The sequence below is a fragment of the Euleptes europaea genome, chromosome 18 (genome assembly GCF_029931775.1).
Source record: "Euleptes europaea isolate rEulEur1 chromosome 18, rEulEur1.hap1, whole genome shotgun sequence".
In the NCBI taxonomy this organism is placed as follows: Eukaryota; Metazoa; Chordata; class Lepidosauria; order Squamata; family Sphaerodactylidae; genus Euleptes; species Euleptes europaea.
Window position 1 is genome coordinate 33,131,151 of NC_079329.1, and position 18,813 is coordinate 33,149,963.

At 47.3% G+C, this 18,813-nt stretch overlaps 1 protein-coding gene across 1 annotated transcript in view; it reads left to right on the forward strand.

The window, feature by feature from the left end:
* The first annotated feature begins 2,342 nt into the window (after nucleotides 1-2,342).
* Nucleotides 2,343-18,813, forward strand: part of TLK2 (tousled like kinase 2) — a 49,322-nt gene continuing 32,851 nt past the window's right edge. The window contains exons 1-6 of the mRNA XM_056863053.1: nucleotides 2,343-2,424; nucleotides 3,810-3,881; nucleotides 4,572-4,641; nucleotides 7,174-7,220; nucleotides 8,196-8,291; nucleotides 18,425-18,592. Of these exons, the coding sequence (XP_056719031.1) occupies nucleotides 2,344-2,424; nucleotides 3,810-3,881; nucleotides 4,572-4,641; nucleotides 7,174-7,220; nucleotides 8,196-8,291; nucleotides 18,425-18,592 (534 nt within the window). The 5' untranslated portion in view covers nucleotide 2,343. The remainder of the gene's footprint in view (nucleotides 2,425-3,809; nucleotides 3,882-4,571; nucleotides 4,642-7,173; nucleotides 7,221-8,195; nucleotides 8,292-18,424; nucleotides 18,593-18,813) is intronic.

The window sequence follows — 18,813 nt, forward strand, 5'->3', positions numbered from 1 at the left end:
TTGACATTTTTAACCAGCCACACAGTTGCTTATTTGGATTATAGGCTTTTGGAAACATTGTGTATTTCATTTTATTGCATATGCTTCCCATGTTTGATTTATAATAGATCAAATATTGGTAACTTGTACTGCGGAGGAGAGGTTAACAGTGGATTAGCATGAATGCCTAAATTCTTGTGCATGTATTGGTACCTGTATATTGGTACCTGTACCACCAATATACATCACTGTATATTAGTACTTGCATCACTAATGGTAATGTAACTGATTACGCAGATGAAACCCTTTTCCAGTAGACAGTTTGTGAGAGTTGGAATTGTGTGTATTGTAGTGAAGGAATGGGTCATGCTGGGATTCCCACTATTAGAAGACTGACTTGAGGAGGTATCTCTGGAAATTGCCCTTTTGTGCATACAGGAAAAACAGCCAAGGTTGTCAAGGATGCAGATCCATCCATATCTGGTCCATCTCTTACATCATATGAAATAACTTGATAAGTGACACGTGTGCTATAAAAGGCATATATAGTAGATGTAAATGCAGTTGCAGTTCCTCAGAAAAGATAGCTGAGCAAAATAATGAGTGTCATCGTTTTCCATGGTGGCCTAGCTGTTTTTCACGAGTACTTTACTGATGATATAAGGGTGTAAAGGTAAAAGTAAAGGTCATTACCGGGTCATTACTGACCCATGGGGTGATGTCACATCACGACGTTTACTAGGCAGACTATGTTTATGGGGTGGTTGGCCATTGCCTTCCCCAGTCGTCTACTAATTTTACCAACCTCAGAAGGATGGAAGGCTGAGACAACCTTGAGCCGGCTACCTGAAACTGACTTATGTCTGGATCGAACTCAGGTCATGGGCAAAGCTTTGACTGCAGGCGCCCTGAGCCCTACCCTGGCGGTAGGGAAAGGGCAGGATAAAAATCTTATAAAACAACAATAAAGTACTTCAGCTTACCACTCCTTTCCACGGAGCTCTTAAATAAGGGTGTAGTGATTGATAAAAGCCATGGCCCTCTGGTTCCTTCCAGTTGTATGATTCTGATTGGAGAAGCTAGGGTGCCTAGCACTAGTGGTAGATGAACGAGCAGGATGACACGAGGTTTTCTGAGTAGTATAAAATGGAAAGGGGGCCTCATACAACCGACAGTGAAATCAGGCAAGAGTGGCAGAGGATCCTAGATCTGGAATCTTCTGGTTATAGTGTGTGCGAGGGCCCTGGGATTCAGGTACCTTGCCCTAGGTAATGAACTTTATTAGAGGAATGCTGGAAGTAGTTGGGGTTTCAGAGCAAGCTGTTTCTGCCCTTCCTTTAGAGGTGCGTGGATGGAGAATGGTTTGTAAATGCAGGATCCTTATCTCTCTGTTTCTTCCAAGAAGCTATGGGGGATCACCAACATTTTCAGGATAGAAAATATATTTTGGTCCTTTGAAAAGGAACATACCATTTCTCCTTGGTATGTTACAGAAGTAAAGTATATCATGCTGGTTACTTTTTAGCGTTTAATAAATAAGTTACATTTAACTACAAGTCATGTAGGAGCCTCTCAGTTTGTTGGCCTTTGCCTTTCTCTTCCTAACATAGTAGTTTTTCATGGGATAAACCACCAGGAACTACACTACTTTGGTCTGTACTTCCCTGTTACTTTCTCTGTTTCTCTATTACTGGTGGTCTCTCTGTTGTGTTATAACGTGTCCTGCAGTCCTTGAACACATCTGCCTTCTCAAACACATGATGTCCATCATACAAAGTCTATCATACATCATCTGTCGAGGTCATTATGGTCGACTGCTACTGGCAGCGGCTCTCAAGGGTCTCAGGTTCAGGTCTTCTTTTTCACCTATTGCCTGAACCTTTTAACTGGAGGATCCAGGGACTGAATCAGGGTCCTTCTGCGTATGAAGCAAATATTCTGCCATGGCCCACTCCCTCCTTTGTTGGGGTAAGAGAGGTGGGAGTTAGCTACAAAGAGACACAAACAGCACACTTTGTCTAGAATCTAGACTCTAGATGGATAGAGATAATTAAATTAGTTTTGCCGGTGCTTTGCAAATAAGGAACAATTAATGCTTGTTTGGGTGCATTAGGTAGAGCTCAACTGATCTGTTGTTGTCACTGGAGAAATGTGACTGCTACCTTGATGAGTTTAGTTCTGGTGGGGGGAGAGTGGGATGTAAAATAAATACCACCTAAACTGACACAGTTGCAATGCTATATACCTTTCTATATGTGATCTATCAATGCTGTTAACGCTACTTTAGATTCGTGTTTGTTTTCACAGTAGAGTTGTCTTGGCAAGCTTTAATTCCTGGTGCATTTTGGGTTTTTTTTAGTAGATATGATGGAAGAATTGCATAGCCTGGACCCACGACGGCAGGAACTGCTTGAGGCCAGGTTCACTGGAGCAGGCGTCGCAAAGGTTAGTGTAATTTCAGCTGTATTATGAATTCTTTTTTTTAAACTTCATGCACAGGTAGGTGTATGGGTGGGCTATTAGTCTTTTGTGTGTTAACTTTGGTGTTCCTTTAAAAACGTTCAGAAATTAGAAGTCCTGTAAAAAGAATCTCATGACCTCTGAAACTAGTCTTGGATCTTACGTGCAAATCTCATAATTTTTGATAATTGGGAGCTGGCACAAATGAGTTGTCAGTTGTGCAGACAACTCTGTTGAAATGTGGCAATTTCTCTGACTCCCAAATGCTTTAAAAATGCTTGACCTCTCTGTGCCCAAAAACTAAGTGGTCACATCTGTCCTTGTTTCTACTTGCTCTGTATTTGGTACAAGACATTGCTGTTCTTTCTTGCTGGTTTGGGATTTTCTGGGCCTGGGCTTTTCTTTTCCATCTCTCTCATTGTTCTTTTTAGCCAGCTGTTGATTGTTCCTCCTTCCATTCCCTTCCAGTTTCTGTCTATCTATGCTACAAAGTTCAGTTCTTGGCCCACTTCTGTGTGTTTTTTTAAATCTTTTTATATCCTTTTGGAGAGGTGAGAGTAACTTTTCATTCTTTTTTCTCATTAACACTGTGGAGTTCAGTTTTACTTTTCTGTTCCGTTTCTCCCTCTCTCCCATATTTCTTCCTCCACTTCCTGAAATGAAGTGTTCAAGATTATATCCCATTCCCATCCTGTCTTATTGTTCTCTCAACATTGGTGATGTCTGTGCAGGTTCTTAAATCCCTAATTCTGAACAGCACGCACCATCGTTGTAGGTATTTTGTGAATGTGTGTACATTTTGACTACTAAAAAGGCTGTTTGGGATCATGTGACCCGCAGAAACAAAAGCCAGTGTAAGACTGGGGCTAGAATAAAGAAAGGAATTGGCTGAGATTGACTGAAAAAGCTGGCTGGATCCAGCCCAATTCTTATCATTTTATGTCAGAATGTTTTTGTTTGTTTGACATAAAAATAAATGTGCATCAGGGGTGGTGTTTATTTTGAACTCACAGTCTGCTGAGAGCGCTGTACATTTCCTGAAAGTATTTGTGAGTTTGCTGGCTGCCCATACTTGAAGTGGACACTAGAAGGGAACACTGCACATATGCTAAGGAACCTGGAGGTCCTAGCAGAATTTACTGGGCTGTGTTTTGGTTCTGTTCAGTCCAACAACAGAACTGAGTTTTTGGAAACAAGGCCGTTGTCGTTTATGGCTTATTAGCAGACTTGTGGGTTGCAGCCAGTCTGCACAAGTGTGTGGATGCCATGATATAGGATGGCGATCGTCCTTAAATGCTTATAAATCTGCTTTTGCTTTAAAAGAGATGGCTTGCATGTTGGTGAGAATATTTTTTCCCCTTTTGCACTAGGGTCCATTAAACAGTGAATCTTCCAATCAGAGTTTGTGCAGTGTGGGCTCTCTAAGTGATAAGGAATTGGAGGTAAGTGAGCTTGATGCGTCTCCGACACCCTGAATCTCCAGCTTGTTTCAGCAGTGTGGAACAGATATTTCCCGGTCAAGCATGCCATCTGTAGGTAGATTCACCACAATTGTTTTACAAACTAATGATCGCATCAAAAGCTGCTTACCGCATTCTAAACCTTCTCCCCCTGGACAGACACTGTTGCCTCAGATGCATGAATGTAGTCTGTATCTCTGAAACAGCCCTGCAAGAGCAGATGTTTTAAGATGACCAGCCTACACCCACTGGTTTCATACCTCCAGTGTGAAAATAGTTGTGTGGATCTGTTCCAGCAAGGGTAAATCACCTTATGTGCTGTTTAGGTTCCCCATTGTAGCAAAAACAGCAACAACAACCCAAGAACACCTCAACAAATGTATCAAAAATCATAAATGATTTAACTCAAAAATATACTACAGACTTGGCTAAAAGCTCGTGTAATCTCAGTACTTTGCTTTGGGAGGGAGGTGTACTAGCCAGTGATTTGCACCCCACCACATTTAGTCTCAAAAGCAGTGAAGAGGGTGAGCTTAACCTGATTGCAAAGTGAAAAGTGTATGAGGTACTGTGGACAAGCATCCATTTTAGGTGTATATTAATGTACTTAAATCCTGGGAGGTCTGTGGCCATTGGTTTCAGTGTTTCTTTTTCTCTCTCCCTCCCCTCGAGACTCCGGAAAAAAAACAGAATGATCAGCGCAACAGGAAGAGGAAAGCAGAGCCCTTCGAGACCAGTCAAGGTAACCTGTGCTGCAGGCCCACTAATTAGGATTTGAAAACAGTCAGTAATGAGGCCAGTGGTTAAAGAATTCTCCTGTCCTCTGACAGCATGCGTGTGCCTCCTGGGGGCATTGGGCAGCTTGTTTTGATCCCGGTCTTTTTGCAGAGCCCTTCCCTTCAGAGACAATTTGTTGTCCCCGTTACATGAAAAGCATTTTTAGCCCTGCACTGGCTTAATCTGGCCAGTTTTTGGTTTACTCTCACCAGTTTTGGGGGTTTTTTTTCACATACATGCGCTGTGCTGCAGTTAGACCTGGCTTCCCAGTGCTTTAAACTCACAAGAAAGTAATGTGCAGTGGTCATGCATCTGTCGATTTGAAGCAGTTTTCAGGTTGCTTTGGGCGCCGACGTGCTCCTGTACAGGAAACGTTGCGTGTGGGCAAGATCAACAACTGTCTGTACACGTGCATTTTCTGTCGAGGCTCCCTCCTTGAGGAATGGCCTGCCTGAGGAAGTCAATCAATCTTTATTGCTACAGTCAAAGACTAGCATACGCACAAATTACAATTCCTGAGGAAGTCAGGAAGGCTCCCATGTTTCTGTCATTCCTCAAAATTATGTAAAACAGAATTGTTCAAGAGGGCAGTTTTTATAAAGGTAATAGGGCTATGAGCTCCGTGGCGCAGAGTGGTAAGCTGCAGTACTGCAGTCCAAGCTTTGCTCACAACCTGAGTTCTATCCCAACAGAAGTTGGTTTCAGGTAGCCGGCTCAAGGTTGACTCAGCCTTCCATCCTTCCGAGGTCGGTAAAATGAGTACCCAGCTTGCTGAGGGTAAAGGGAAGATGACTGGGGAAGGTACTGGCAAACCAGCCCGCAAACAAAGTCTGCCTAGTAAACGTCAGGATGTGACATCACTCCATGGGTCAGGAATGACCTGGTGCTTGCACAGGGGACCTTTACCTTTTTTAATAGAGCTATAATGTAACAGAATGGTTCAGGAGGGTTCTTTAATAAAAGGAATAAGACTGTGAGCTATACCACTCTGTATAGTGCACACTGTCCGTTTGCTGTATGGTCTCACTGTGTTGTCTTCTACTTATCTACTACCATTTTCTGCACTGTTTAACAAATCGTGTCTACTGCTTTTTACTTGGTTTCAGTTTTCTGTAATTCCAGTTGGATTGTGTCGATTATTAGATGTTGCATCCTAGTGATTGCATTCACTTACACTGTGTGATCTGCCTTGAGTCTCAGTGAATAAGGTGGACTCATATAAATGAATAAAGTAAAAAAAAAAATTGAGGCAACCCTTACCTTGAAGGTGAGGTTTTGAAGGTGGCATTTTGGAAGCTGCAACTCCAAAGCTTAGAGCAGTATCTTTTGCACAGATCCATACCAGTTGTGGCTAACAGCAGCCAGAAATTCCCCCAGGAGTTGTGGCTCCCACTGATGCCTTTTCCTCCTTTGGCATCACTGTTGCTCCTCTGCCACACTCCTACTCAGCTTCATTTTCCCCTTTTCTCCCATCCCAAATCCCTTCTTGGTCTGCAATTCTCCTTGATAGGGTTGGCATGGGTTGCTCTTCTGCTGTCTCAGAGCCAGCGTGGTATAGTGGTTAATAGCGGCGTACTCTAATCTGGAGAACCAGGTTTGATTCCCCTCTCTTCCACATGAGTGGCAGACTCTAATCTGGAGGACCGGGTTTGGTTCCCCGCTCCTCCACATGAAGCATGCTTGGCTAGTCAGATTTCTCTCTGAACTCTCTTAGCCCCACCTACCTCACCAGGTGCCTGTTGTGGGGGAGGGGAATGGAAGGTGACTACTTTGAGACTCCTTACGGTAGAGAAAAGAAGAGTATAAAAACCAGCTCTTCTTCCTGTTTTCAGGCTCTCTTGTTTTCTCCCATGATGCCTCTAAAAGAATCCATGAAAGTAGTCATGTGCCTTAAGTGGTCTCTTATGAATTGTACATAATACCAGAGTTGGGGCTACAGAGAGGGGAATCCTTAGGGAGCCAAAATTCTAAAGAACCAGGCGGGGTGTTTGATTTGTTTTCATGTGCTTGTTAGGTTGTTGGGGGGGGGGGGCGTTGCCATCAGCAGCCCTTTCTGGAGTTATAGTTTGGTCCCCACTAATGTCTTGGCTACTAACAAAGTAGCTGCCAGCCCTTCTAGTCCGATACTGACAAGCCACCAGAAGCACAGGATAGTAGTCCTGGGAAAAGGCAGCAGCTGTTTGCAAGGTAATGCATCCAGCGTGCACTTAAAAAAGGGAAGGTAGCCACACAAAGCACACATTATTCTCATAAATTACTCCAGCAGTGTAGATCAGCAGGTGGCCTCTGACCTAACAGCATGTGGATCCCTAAGCCGGCCAGTGCCCCAGTATCAGCAGGCATTCCCATATGGAGGGCACCATTCACCTTCTTGCCTTTCACAAAACAAAGGCAGTTTTGGCAAGAATAATTTGACCCTGAATCCTAATAGTGTTTTTGAGATGGTTTTAAAAGAATGAATGCCCCCTGATCGGTAATATTGTTGTTTTCCTTGCAGGCAAAGTTGTCACTCCGAGGGGGCATAAAATTAGTGATTATTTCGAGGTAAGCCAGTTTTGTGTGCAAGCTGTCAGGTACTGTTCTGTGTGGGAGTATGTTTTGTTGCCTACCAGTCTGTGGCAGGGAGTCTTCAGTTCTGCATAAGCTCCTTTGAGCTGGAGCCCCTTCTGGTTTAGCGACTGTTCTAAGCAGCCATGTTGTCCATCTTCAAAATTGGTTTAGGGGCAGAAGAAGCAGATCTTGATTCTGGTTAGAATCATATAAACATGACCCTCCAGGGTCATCTAGTCAAACCCCCTGCACAATGCAGGAAATTCACAACTACCTCCCCCCATGCCCCCAGTGATCTTTACTGCGTGCCCCAAAGATAGGAGAAAAACCCTCTAGGGTCCCCAGCCAATCTAGCTTGGAGGAAAATTGTTTGCTGGTGTCAAAGTGGCAATTGGCACTTTTTTGGGCATGTAAGAAAGGGCCACGAAAGCAAAGCACTGACGCAACCCTTCCTACCCTCCCTCTCATGATCTGTCTGAGTTCACAGAATCAGCATTGCTGTCAGATGGCCATCCAGCCTCTGCTTAAAAACCTCCTAAGAAGGAGAGCCCACTACCTCCTGAGGAAGACTGTTCCACTGAGGAACCGCTCTAACCATCAGGAAGTTCTTCCTAATGTGTAGCCGAAAACTCTTGATTTAATTTCATCCTGTTGGTTCTGGTCTGACCTTCTGGGGCAGCAGAGAACAACTCCGCACCATCCTCTGTATGACAGCCCTTCAAGTATTTGATGAGTGTTATCCTATCACCTCTCAGTCGTCTCATCTCCAGGCTAAACATACCCAACTCCTTCAACCTTTCCTCATAGGACTTGGTCTCCAGACCCCTCACCATCTTCATTACCGTCCTCTGGTTGTCCCTGGTATTGCCTGCAAACTGCGCCATAGTTCCAAAGTACCCTTGAAGTCTACTTAGTTCTATTTGTTTGGCATGAAGTTGCTGATCTCTTCTCTCCCCTGCCCCTTCTTAGTTTGCTGGGGGAAGCGGCCCTGGAACGAGCCCTGGGAGAAGCGTGCCACCTGTCGCACGGTCATCACCACAGCATTCCTTATCAAATTCCTTACCTGTAAGTATTCCCTTGAAGGGAGAGAGCATGAACTCTTGTGTTATGAGCGCTGTGCCATCTCAGAGTGTCTCTTGAACAAAGGTTTCTGGCATTCACTTTTTTTTTTAAGTGAAGCTTGACATGCCAGTACATTCAGCAGCCCTTTTGGGGGGAGGATGGGGTGCAGGGTTCCCATGGGGCAGGTGTTGGCATTTGGATCTCTCCTCATTTTCTGTTCTTTCTCCCCACAATTCTTATGTCCTGGATTTACTGCCCATAGCTCAGTATTAGGGTCTGTTTTCTAAAGGGCCTGCATGCCAGTAGCTGCTAGTCCGCCGATGAATTGGCTCAAACTGAGAAGATCCAGGGGGAATGATACTTCTGTAGGTGCGATGGCCAAACAGAAGGTTGTGGGAGTTTCCGTGACTCAGCGTGTTCTTCATTAAAGGTCATGAGGCTGGATGGAAGCAGCTTTAGCACTGCTGCTTTTGGCTGCATGCCAAGAATTTGCCGACGCATTCACCTATTTTGTTGTAGAGTGGTTGGAATCATAAAGAACCAGTACTTGCCTCCAGGTGAGAAGTTAACCGTGAAGTTGGTCATACTGTAATCTCCATGCCTTTCTCAGCCTTTGCCACACAAAATATTCCAGGTTGCTTGGAAGACTGAATGGTGAAAACAGTGCAGTGTGTTCAGGTTTCATTTGAGGCAAGGGTCTAGGCATCTGCTTTTAGATTTTGGCTGAAGCTAACTTTCGCCTCCCCAGAAACAGGTGGGCTCTTTTTACTGAGGATGGACGCTTTTAAAAACCTGGCAGAAACTAGTAACCTCTCGCCTGAACTATTGAATCTCCCCTAATGACATCGATTGCCTCAGTCTGACCTCTATTAAAAATCATATTTTGAAACACCTCTATACCTTCGATGAGCTCAGTATCAGAAGCCTTGACACCTTGCTAGTGGATTGTCCAAAATTTCATAGGTATAGAACTATGTTTGTCTCTCCCTTTCTAAAGGATCTGGTTAGCATTCCAGCCCATTGTAAGCTACAGATCCTTTTGGCTGGAAGTGATCATAATATCACCCTGGTAGTTGCCAAGTTTTTTCCCCATGTAATCAAATTGAAGATAGATCTGAGCAACCTAATGCCCTAGTTGTCATAGGCATAATTATTATTGTTATTATTGCTCCTTTTTTGTTGTTCTGTTGTTGGAACTGTTTGTGCTCAAGACTGTTGTCATAAGAGCAGAGAACAAAAGAAAGTTATTTTCTTTTCAAAGTATTGTGCCTGATCCCCCATGTGGATCATGAAAACTACACAGTGGGGCCTGGCACAAGGAGGAGGAATATTTCTAAATCTGTAGGGAACTCCTATCTGTGCAGGAATATGTTAATTTTGCAATTCACCCTGTATTGGAAGGAAAATGCCCCAACATTTTAGGATTGCACATGCACAGTCCTTACGGTCCATTTACAGTCAGGTGAATGGAAACAAGTGGCTTGTTTGTTTTTCATTCAGCAGAAGCAAAATGGTCTATGGGACTCCTTGGGATGGGTGGGGAGGTGAGGCGCAAGCTGATCTTCTCCCTCCATACACCCCAGTGACAACACTATGGGGCAATCAGCCCCAGAGCCCAGTTAAGCTGAGAAAAGTATTGTACAGTGTGTTCAGATGATTGAATTGGAGACAGGCTAATTTGGCATAGTGCTGTGTTTTTACTCCTAACTTTTACAGGGTAACAGCAGACTGACCCTCTAGGGCTCCCATCCACCAAGCGGAAAGGGCCTTTTTCCAGTGGAGAAAGACTTGAGGAAGGGACATTTAGGATCCTGCTGAGCATTTGCAACATTTTAAGCTCTATATGCAGACAGCTAAGAAGCGTCCCATCCCTGTGACGCTGGTGAGAGTTATTACATGAAAGGCAGGATCGGTTCCTGACACTCACAATTAAGATTTCAGCCATCCTACCTAGCATGTGTTAGCAACCTGGTCCCACACATATCCCGGTCTCTGGAGTGTTTCCTGTTTTCTGGTCCCGCGTGCTGTGGCCCTGTTCTCTTATCACTTGTGGAGGGAATCCAGGCTGAGGTTGTTACGCTTTCTTGCTCCATAGGCAGAGGACCATCCAAACGAGCAAATATCGCAGTCATTGGTGGAAGGGAACCTCTCACTTCCTGCCTTGTCTGCTCTACCACTAGGCCCTCTTCCTTTTTCTCTTCGGCCCTCCCAGAATCTTAACCCTTCCTTGTCCAGAGTTTCCTTCCTTGCTCTTTCCTGATTGGAGCCTCTGGGGAAGTAATGCTTAGAGTAGAAATTTTCAGCTGAGTCCTTAGCCTCTTTCATGGTGTCAGACATGGTCTGAGAAGGAATGTTGTGGTTTCTCCAGGTGCTGGCCTTGGCCTGTATCCTGTAAACAGTGTGTTTAGACTACTCCCCGGGGGAAGACTCCTAGCACCCCGACAGCTCCTGGGAGGGGGGTTGCCATGGTATCCAGATCCATCCCGATTTGCCCTTTGCTCTTCCATATGTGCCCTGTACTGTTCCCATAGTTTTCGCTAGTGTCCATTTGACTCTTAGCTTCTGTTAACCTGTGGATTTTTTAATAAATCCACTCTCTTTGGACTGCTTGTCTGCTGATGTCTGTTTATGGGATTATCACGGGACTAGAGCTTACATTTGGACACTAGTCCTGTGTCCTTTTTTTTTTTTTTTTTTTTTTTTTTTTTTTTGATCCCTGGCTGGAGCCCTGGAGGGTTTGTCAGGAGGGCGGGTTAGAGCTTTGGGTCAGCTCCCTGAAGATTCTGATCTACTGCGTGCTATCCTTGCGGAGGCACAGCAGACTCAAGCCAAGTCCGACCGGCTGACTGGGTTGGTCGTGGATCAGTGGCATCAGCTGGCGGCAGCGGCCCCCTGGGAGACGCGGGGCGCTGATGTCCGCGCCCATAACGAACTTTGGTGGTTGGACGTTTTGCTGGAGGAGACCCAGTTGGCGCAAGAGGACGCAACTCTCTTAACCCAGCTGTTTGACGAGGTTGCAGTTCGCGGGGTGCAGCGGGAACCGCCGGTCCCAATCCGAGGGTCCGTTTCCTCTTTCCCAATGGCGGGAGATGGGAGTGGAACTGTTCCAGACCTCAACCAGGGCAGCCGGGACGCGCATAACCTGGCCGCCAGGACAGTGTTGTCCCTTATGGATTTACCGCGAGACCTGGCGTCGGAGGACGATGTGGTTAAGGTGCTACATCCAGAGTTTGGTTCTTCCTCCATGGAACTTGCCCGCAAGGTTTTACTGCTACTGGGCAAGCATAAGGAAATTCAGTTGCTACTGGAGCAAGTGGCAAGGCTCAGACTCAGGCTGCTCAACAAAGGGCGGTGGAGCAACTTTTGGCTGAGGTGGCCGCTGCTCAGAAAAAGGCCGCCCTGGAGCAGGCGTCCTTGGTGTCCGGAGCGCGACCGAAAGGCGGGTGGGGAGGACTAGAATGGCCCTTGTTCTCCCCAGAACCCTGTCCGCCCCGGGATGTGGCCCGTCGACGGCAGCTCGTCTTCGCCTCTGACGTGCAGGATTATTATGAAGATGTGGAGCCCGACAAGGAGGATTCAAACGACTGGAATACAAACCTCCGTGTTAGCCAAGCCTGACGGACTGGGGGAGCTGAGGAGGAGATACACGTTTTGAAGTATCAAAACCGAGAACTATTGGAGCGTATGGCCCAAATGCAAGACCAGATGGACGTGCTAGTGCGCGAGTATGGACGCTTGCATCAGGCCCAAACGGTACCACCGCCCGCGCCGGCTCCTCCGCCCATGCCGGCTCCGGTACCACCACCACCCCCAGGGCAGCAGCTAGTTCCTGGGCAGGCTCCTGGACATCCGCCACCAGCGCTGCCCCAGGACTGCCCGCTCAGCCAGGGGCCCCACTCCAACCGGTGGTACCGGTTGTACCTTGGCAGCAGCCCCGACTACGAGTGACTTTCTACGGCTCCGCAGAAGCACTGCCCTGTTTTCTACACCAAGTGGACAGTTATATGAGAGAACAAGGGCATGCATTCCCCATGGAAGATAGTCGGGTAAGATTCGTCTCTTCTCTTCTGACTGGGAGGGCAGCAGTGGATGATCCTGCAGTTTGATACCCGGGCCTGATCCATCCGCTCACTCAACGAATTTATGCGAGCGTTAAGACGATGTTTTGAGGACCCGTTCCAGAGGGAGAAAGCCAAGGCTGCCCTTTTGCAACTCCAGCAAGGATCTTCTTCGGTCAGGGAGTTTGCTGATGAGTTTCAACGACTCGCTAGTAAAATCGTCGATTCCGAGAAGCATTACACCCCGAGATTTTGAACTGGGCTTATATGCAATGGGATCCAGCCACCCTGGAGGAGTGGATCCTACTGGCGGAGGAAGTGGCAAGCCACCGCCAGTTCATCTCTCTTGCCCGACTTCCGGCCAAGGAGGGGGGAGGCCAGAAAAATCCTCCCAAGGCCACAGCTCTTGCACCGCGGAGACCAGTTCAACCCTTGCAAGACAGAGTGTCGCGGTTTCAAAGGGGAGCCTGCCTCGTTTGCGGTGCCATGGGTCACTTCGCTGCAGCCTGTCAGTTGCGTCCGGAGCAACCGGCTCCCACTCCCCGGCCGGAGGGGACGCCTCGTGGGAGAGGATGAGCTCGGAGAAGAGGCGCCACAGCTGATCGTAGCGTCGCTCCAGGACAGGGACGCCGCCAGCCCTTCACATCAAGGAGTCTGCAAGTGAGCCGTCGCCAGCGGACCTGCCAGGGTCCCGGATTACAATTGCCTCAGGAGGGGACAGCTCTGCTTCGTTGAAGGAAGGCAGCCACTGGGACCCTCCTGCTCTGAACTTAAGAGTCTCCCCTGGATCAATCAAAAAAACGGACTGGGTCTGCGGTGAATGGAGCGACACCGCAGACACTTCTGCAAAACCCAAGGCTCCCTTAATGGTGAGTGAGGTGGGAGAGACTGTTTATGTGGATGTAGTATTGCAACATTATTGAAGGGGCCCCCAGTTACAAGTGAAAGCTTTAATAGACTCTGGATGTGCCCGCTCCTTGATCAATGAGGCCACGTTTCAGGCACTCAAAGTTAAGTCGGTGCCTTAAAAACTGTAATCCAATCAACTCCTGCCCTGGCGTCAGACACTTCTAATTCATCCCAACTACCTCCTGAGTATCAGGACTTCGCAGATGTCTTTAATGTACAGGAATGTGATGTGCTACCCCCCCACCACCGCAGGACAGACTGTGCTATTGAGGTGGTGGGGGATGGAAAACTACCAAAAAGCAAAATTTACCCCATGAGCACTTCTGAAAGAACAGTGCTCCGTGAGTTCTTAGACAAGAATCTGGCTCGAGGTTTCATCAGACCCTCTACCGCACCTTATTCGGCCCCAGCTTTCTTCATGCGTAAAAAAACTGGTGACTTGCATTTGTGCATCGATTTTCGAAAACTTAATGCGGTTACCCAAACCAATGCCTACCCCATCCCTCTGATCTCAGATCTTCTGGGGCAACTAAAGGAGGGACGCATTTTCACCAAATTGGATTTGGTCGAAGCCTATTATAGAATCAGAATTCGAGAAGATGAACCCCTCACAGCCTTCTCCAGTTGCTTTGGCATGTTTGAGTTTCTAGTGATGCCTTTTGGATTGAAAGGGGCTCCGGGGGTCTTTATGCAACTCATTAACGAGATCCTACACGACTTGCTATTCAAGGGGGTGGTGGTCTATTTAGATGACATTCTTATTTATTTTAAGACTATGGATGAACATATCGCCCTGGTTAGGAAAGTGTTGCAACGTCTCAGAGACAATCAGCTCTACGCTAAGGTGTCCAAGTGCGAGTTCCACCAAAAACAGTTAACATTTCTGGGCTATATAATATCGCATCAAGGACTTACGATGGACCCAGAAAAGATGCAAGCCGTGATCAATTGGGAACCCCCCTCCACACGTAAGCAGGTTCAAAGATTTCTAGGGTTTGCAAATTTCTACAGAGGGTTCCTCCCCCACTTCGCCCAGATTGCGTTGCTCATCACAGACCTCCTTAAAACTAAGGGAAAGGGAAGCGCGGCCACCTTGCCTACGGCCAGAGTAAATTGGACCCCCCAGTGTCAAACTGCTTTTGACAGTCTCAAACAACTATTCATCTCCGAACCGGTTTTACAGCACCCTGATGGTGAACGAATGTTTGTAGTCCAAGTAATGCGTCTGAGGTAGCCATGGGAGGTGTGCTGCTGCAGCTAGGGGGGATGGTCAACTGCATCTGTGCCCTTCTCTAAGAAGTTCACGCAATCTCAGCTCAATTGGCCGATCTGGGAAAAGGAGGCTGCTGCGGTTAAACATGGAGACAGTTTTTAGAAGGATCTAAAGTCCCTTTTGAAGTTTGAAGCAATCACAAAAACTTGGAGGCATTAACGGGGGCTCGCAAACTGTCCGCGGAACAGGTACGATGGGCGGACGTCTTTGCCCAATTCCACTTCATATTGAAACATGTACCAGGGAAGCAAAACTTACTGGCCGATGCTTTGTCTAGGCTTCCCCAATATCCTACCAAGGTCGAGCGTCCCACAGAGTCTCTCTTCACCCCTGCCCAAAGAGGTATACTGCCCACCCTGGCAGTTCAGACCCGGTCGCAGACTCGGCTCCCAATGCTACCGCCCTCGGAAGGGCGGGGAAGCCCAACGCCCGACCACGGCGGTCAAGCCGTCCATTCCGATCCCCTTGCCTCCCTCACCGGCATGGACTCCTCCACCCGTGCAGCCTACCGGTGCGAGTCCCGGGTTGCGGGGACCCGACCTCCCGATCGAGCCATCCACCCTGCTCCCCTCAACGGGTCCGGCCCCTCCTCCCTCCGAGACACCTGCCAGCACGGTTCCTAATAATAAATCAACTCTCTTTGGACTGCTTGTCTGCTGATGTCTGTTTATGGGATTATCATGGGACAAGAGCTTACACATGGCCTCTCTGAGCCATCCAGCCCAGTCCTCTCCCCCATGAGTGTTTTGTCACGCCTTGCCCTGTGAAGTTGTGGGGTCAAAAAACTATGTTTGCATGTTGTGGTGATTGCCATGGTGGCAAAATTGGAAGGGTGGAAGGTGGTGAGAGAAAGGAGTAGGAGAAGCAGGAGTGTGGGTAAACAGCGCGCGAGATGCAATTGGACTGAGCAAAAACTCTGAATAAAAGCTGTGTGTCCTGAGATGCTCAGGCAGCCTTATAAATATTTTAAATAAACAATGTATTATCTGTAAGGTAGCCAGACATTTACTCAAACAGGGAATTCCTCGATGTTTCAGTCCCAGCTGCTCGCTTTATTCTTGGAGTGTTTCTTTGTAAAAAGGCACTTCTCTCGGGGTGGGTGCTCTTGCTTTCCTCTCTCCTCCCTGGAGATGGTCTCTTTGCTGGTGTCCACATGGATTGCTTATCCCAGGATGAAAGAGAGAGCTGTTTCATTGTCTTTCTGCCAGCTCAGCCTTCGATTTCCATCCTTCAGTTTGTGTCATCAGAGGGAGAATTCCCCAGGTTTGTTGATTTATGCTGCTTTTAGTCATAGCGCTGAATTATTCTTGGGTTTATCTGCTTGGCAGTCTTGTGGAGAAGACAGCAAAATATAAGAGAACATATTCCAGTTTCATTTGCTCTTATAAAAGCATACATGGAATAAGCTGGAAAATGGTATGACTAAAGAGAGGGAACCTGTACCACTGTATTTGACTAGTTCAGTCACTTCATGCTGGATAGGCCTGTCAAACTGGGTATGCTGCTGCCTTCTCCCCCTTCCTCCGGCCGTTCACAGTACAGCCAGCCACTGGCTTAATAAAGCAGTTCTCGATCTGTCTTCTGACTTCAAACTACAGGCCAGAAGTCATGTGCACATAATACCACCCTACGTGTAATTACCCTGGTGTAGAATTGTACTTCGCTTGCTGAGATGATGTATCTATGCTGCGATGTCCACCTTCTTGCATGAGAATTGTGAGGGGGAGAGACCTTTCTTGCACATAGGCTGAGAAAATGTAGTTCACTTCGCATTTGGGAACATCTGTCCCTTCTTCCCTACACTTAGGTGATCCTAAGATAGACACAAAGCCAAAATATACAAAACAGAAACCCCAGCTCCATCCCAGTTCAGAATTGTCCCCCACCCACATCCATGGCCATCCACAGTATAACAGCAAACTCACAGTTTAGAAAAGTTCGTAACTCTGACATAATAAACTGGTGTAAATGTATAGTTGGGCATACTCCAGTTCAGTGGATCCCTGAGAACATTTGCTGTTAATGCAGCTTGCCCGGGGCTTCTGTGCTTTTTGTTGTGATTGCATGATGCTTTCCAAGGTTGAAGCAGTCATATGCTTTTTTAAAAACAATGGCACTAGCACAGTCTTGTAGCCCCTGACTTGGCAGCTTAACCAAGGCCAATGAGATCCAAATACGTCATCAGAAATGCACGTGCCCTGTCTCTTTTTCCTTTTTTCCTGAATGCGTGTAGTCTTCTAGAAAGGGCAGGAAACTTTCAAAGTCATGTACAAATAGACCAAGAACATGTTGTCCAAAAAAGTAACAGTAGCTTCTGGAGCTCATGGGTTTCCCATGGTGGTCAGTAGCTCTGATTAAAGCCTGGGCTTAATTCAAAAGCTGGTTTTAGAAATCTTTAGATCCGTGCAACCTTCTCGGTCCCAGAGTAGATGAGGAAGATCCACAAAAGACTCTGGCATTAACTGGCTAAAGATTTTCTAAAGCTACACTCCTGTGCACATTGAGAAGGAAGTCTTGTTGGCCTTAGCGAAGCTTTCATGTAAACCTGCACAGGATCAGGCTGCATGTGTGTGAGCTTGTGCGTAACGTCCTGGGCTTGGGGGCAGGGGAGGCCTGGGAGTCTAAGAGCCCATTCCTGAAAGGGAGGTGGATCTGCAGTGGCCGGGAACAACGGAGCCACACTGACTCCTCTGAGGCTTCCTGGCCGCCACAGAGGCAAAAAGAGATAATAAAAAAATTTACAACTAGAAGAGGGGAGAAATCCCCCATTGCCTACAACGAGGCTGTGCCACTGAAAAAGCTGGCACAGCCCCGCCACCGCTCAAGGGGGCATTCCCAGGGTGAAAGGGCTGTGGAAGGTGACTATAGACAGCTCCACCCCTGGGGATGCTGCCCCACACTGGTGCGGGCTTTCCCTTCTTGGAAAGCCCTGGCGGAGTGTCTACGCTGGCAGCGGGGGCCAGCACCAGCGTATTTGTCCCTGCGCCAGCGTAGATGCCACCTTATTCCATGATAAGGTGGCACCTATGCTGCCGCGGGGTCACGCTGGCTCCCACGGAGTTCCCCCCCCCTCAGGAATGGGCTGTAACACTCTTGGCTTGCTGTGGGTAAAAATGAGGCAAATCTTCAAAGTGGTACTCTTAGTAATTTGTTGATACACAAAAGCAGCCAGTGAGTGCCTGTGATCAGAGGCACTGTAGACAGCTGCCCAGAAAATGCATAATACGGAGCAGATACCTGGTTTCAGATGTTGCTTTCCCAGTCTTAACGACTGTAAACACTAGTGCATGGAATCTGGTATTGTGTGTAGAATTCAGCATCCTGAGTTTTGTTTTGTTTTAAGCAAGTTTCTTGCCCTTCTGGCTGTATAAGAGTTGAAAGTGTTTGGGCAACCCCTTTGCAATCTTAGAAGCTGTGGGTGGGTACTGAGTGAGACTTCTGGTAGTTGGGGGGCCGGCTTCAGCATTCTGCATAGTTCCCTTTTTGACTAGGAGAAATAAATTATGCAAAACTAGCAAATTAAATGTAGTTTGGTTGTCATCCACTTTTCTTGGTACAAAATTTGGATTTGTTTGATGCGGGGGGAGGAGAGATCAGAGGCACAGAAAGGCACAGCAATGATTTTAAAATATCAAGTGTCCAGGAAGTGCTAGCACAGAAGGCATCATGACCGTCTATTCCATTTGCCTTTAATCCGGATCAATCTCCAGTCGCTATGGGACTACATTTCAATACCAAGGTTGCGCCCCTGCCCCCGATTCCACAAGCTGCCTGTCAAGTTCTTGCATCTGTCAACAGTACATCTGGAAGAAATTCAGTTTATTCTCTTCCCTGACTTCTTTTTTCCTCCCCCCTTATTCAAAAGCGCCTTGTAATTTTCTTTAAATGTATTACAGCGGCGAGTGGAGCAGCCGCTTTACGGGGTAGAGAGCGGCGCAGCCAAGGAACTGCCGGAGGAGCATTCTGCTCTGCCAACGCTGGTGTCGGCGATGCTGGCGAAGCAGCGGCTAGAGGGCGAGCAGCTGGCCCAGAGAGCCGTAAGCCTCTGTTTCCCATTTACTGCGGTGAGCATGGTCTAAATGACCAAACCCGACAGGGGATGGAATGGGTCTGATTCGGGGCGGATGACGCACCGGTGCCCCTAAGCGACACCTTCTTTGTGTGGACACCCTCGTCAGAATCTGCCTCTCTCTCAAATGGTTCTAGGCCTGAGTGGTTTGGAGTTGGTGGAGGTACAGCAGTGGAAATGGTGGGACGTATAGAGCTGAAGTTGCTGACCCTTTCG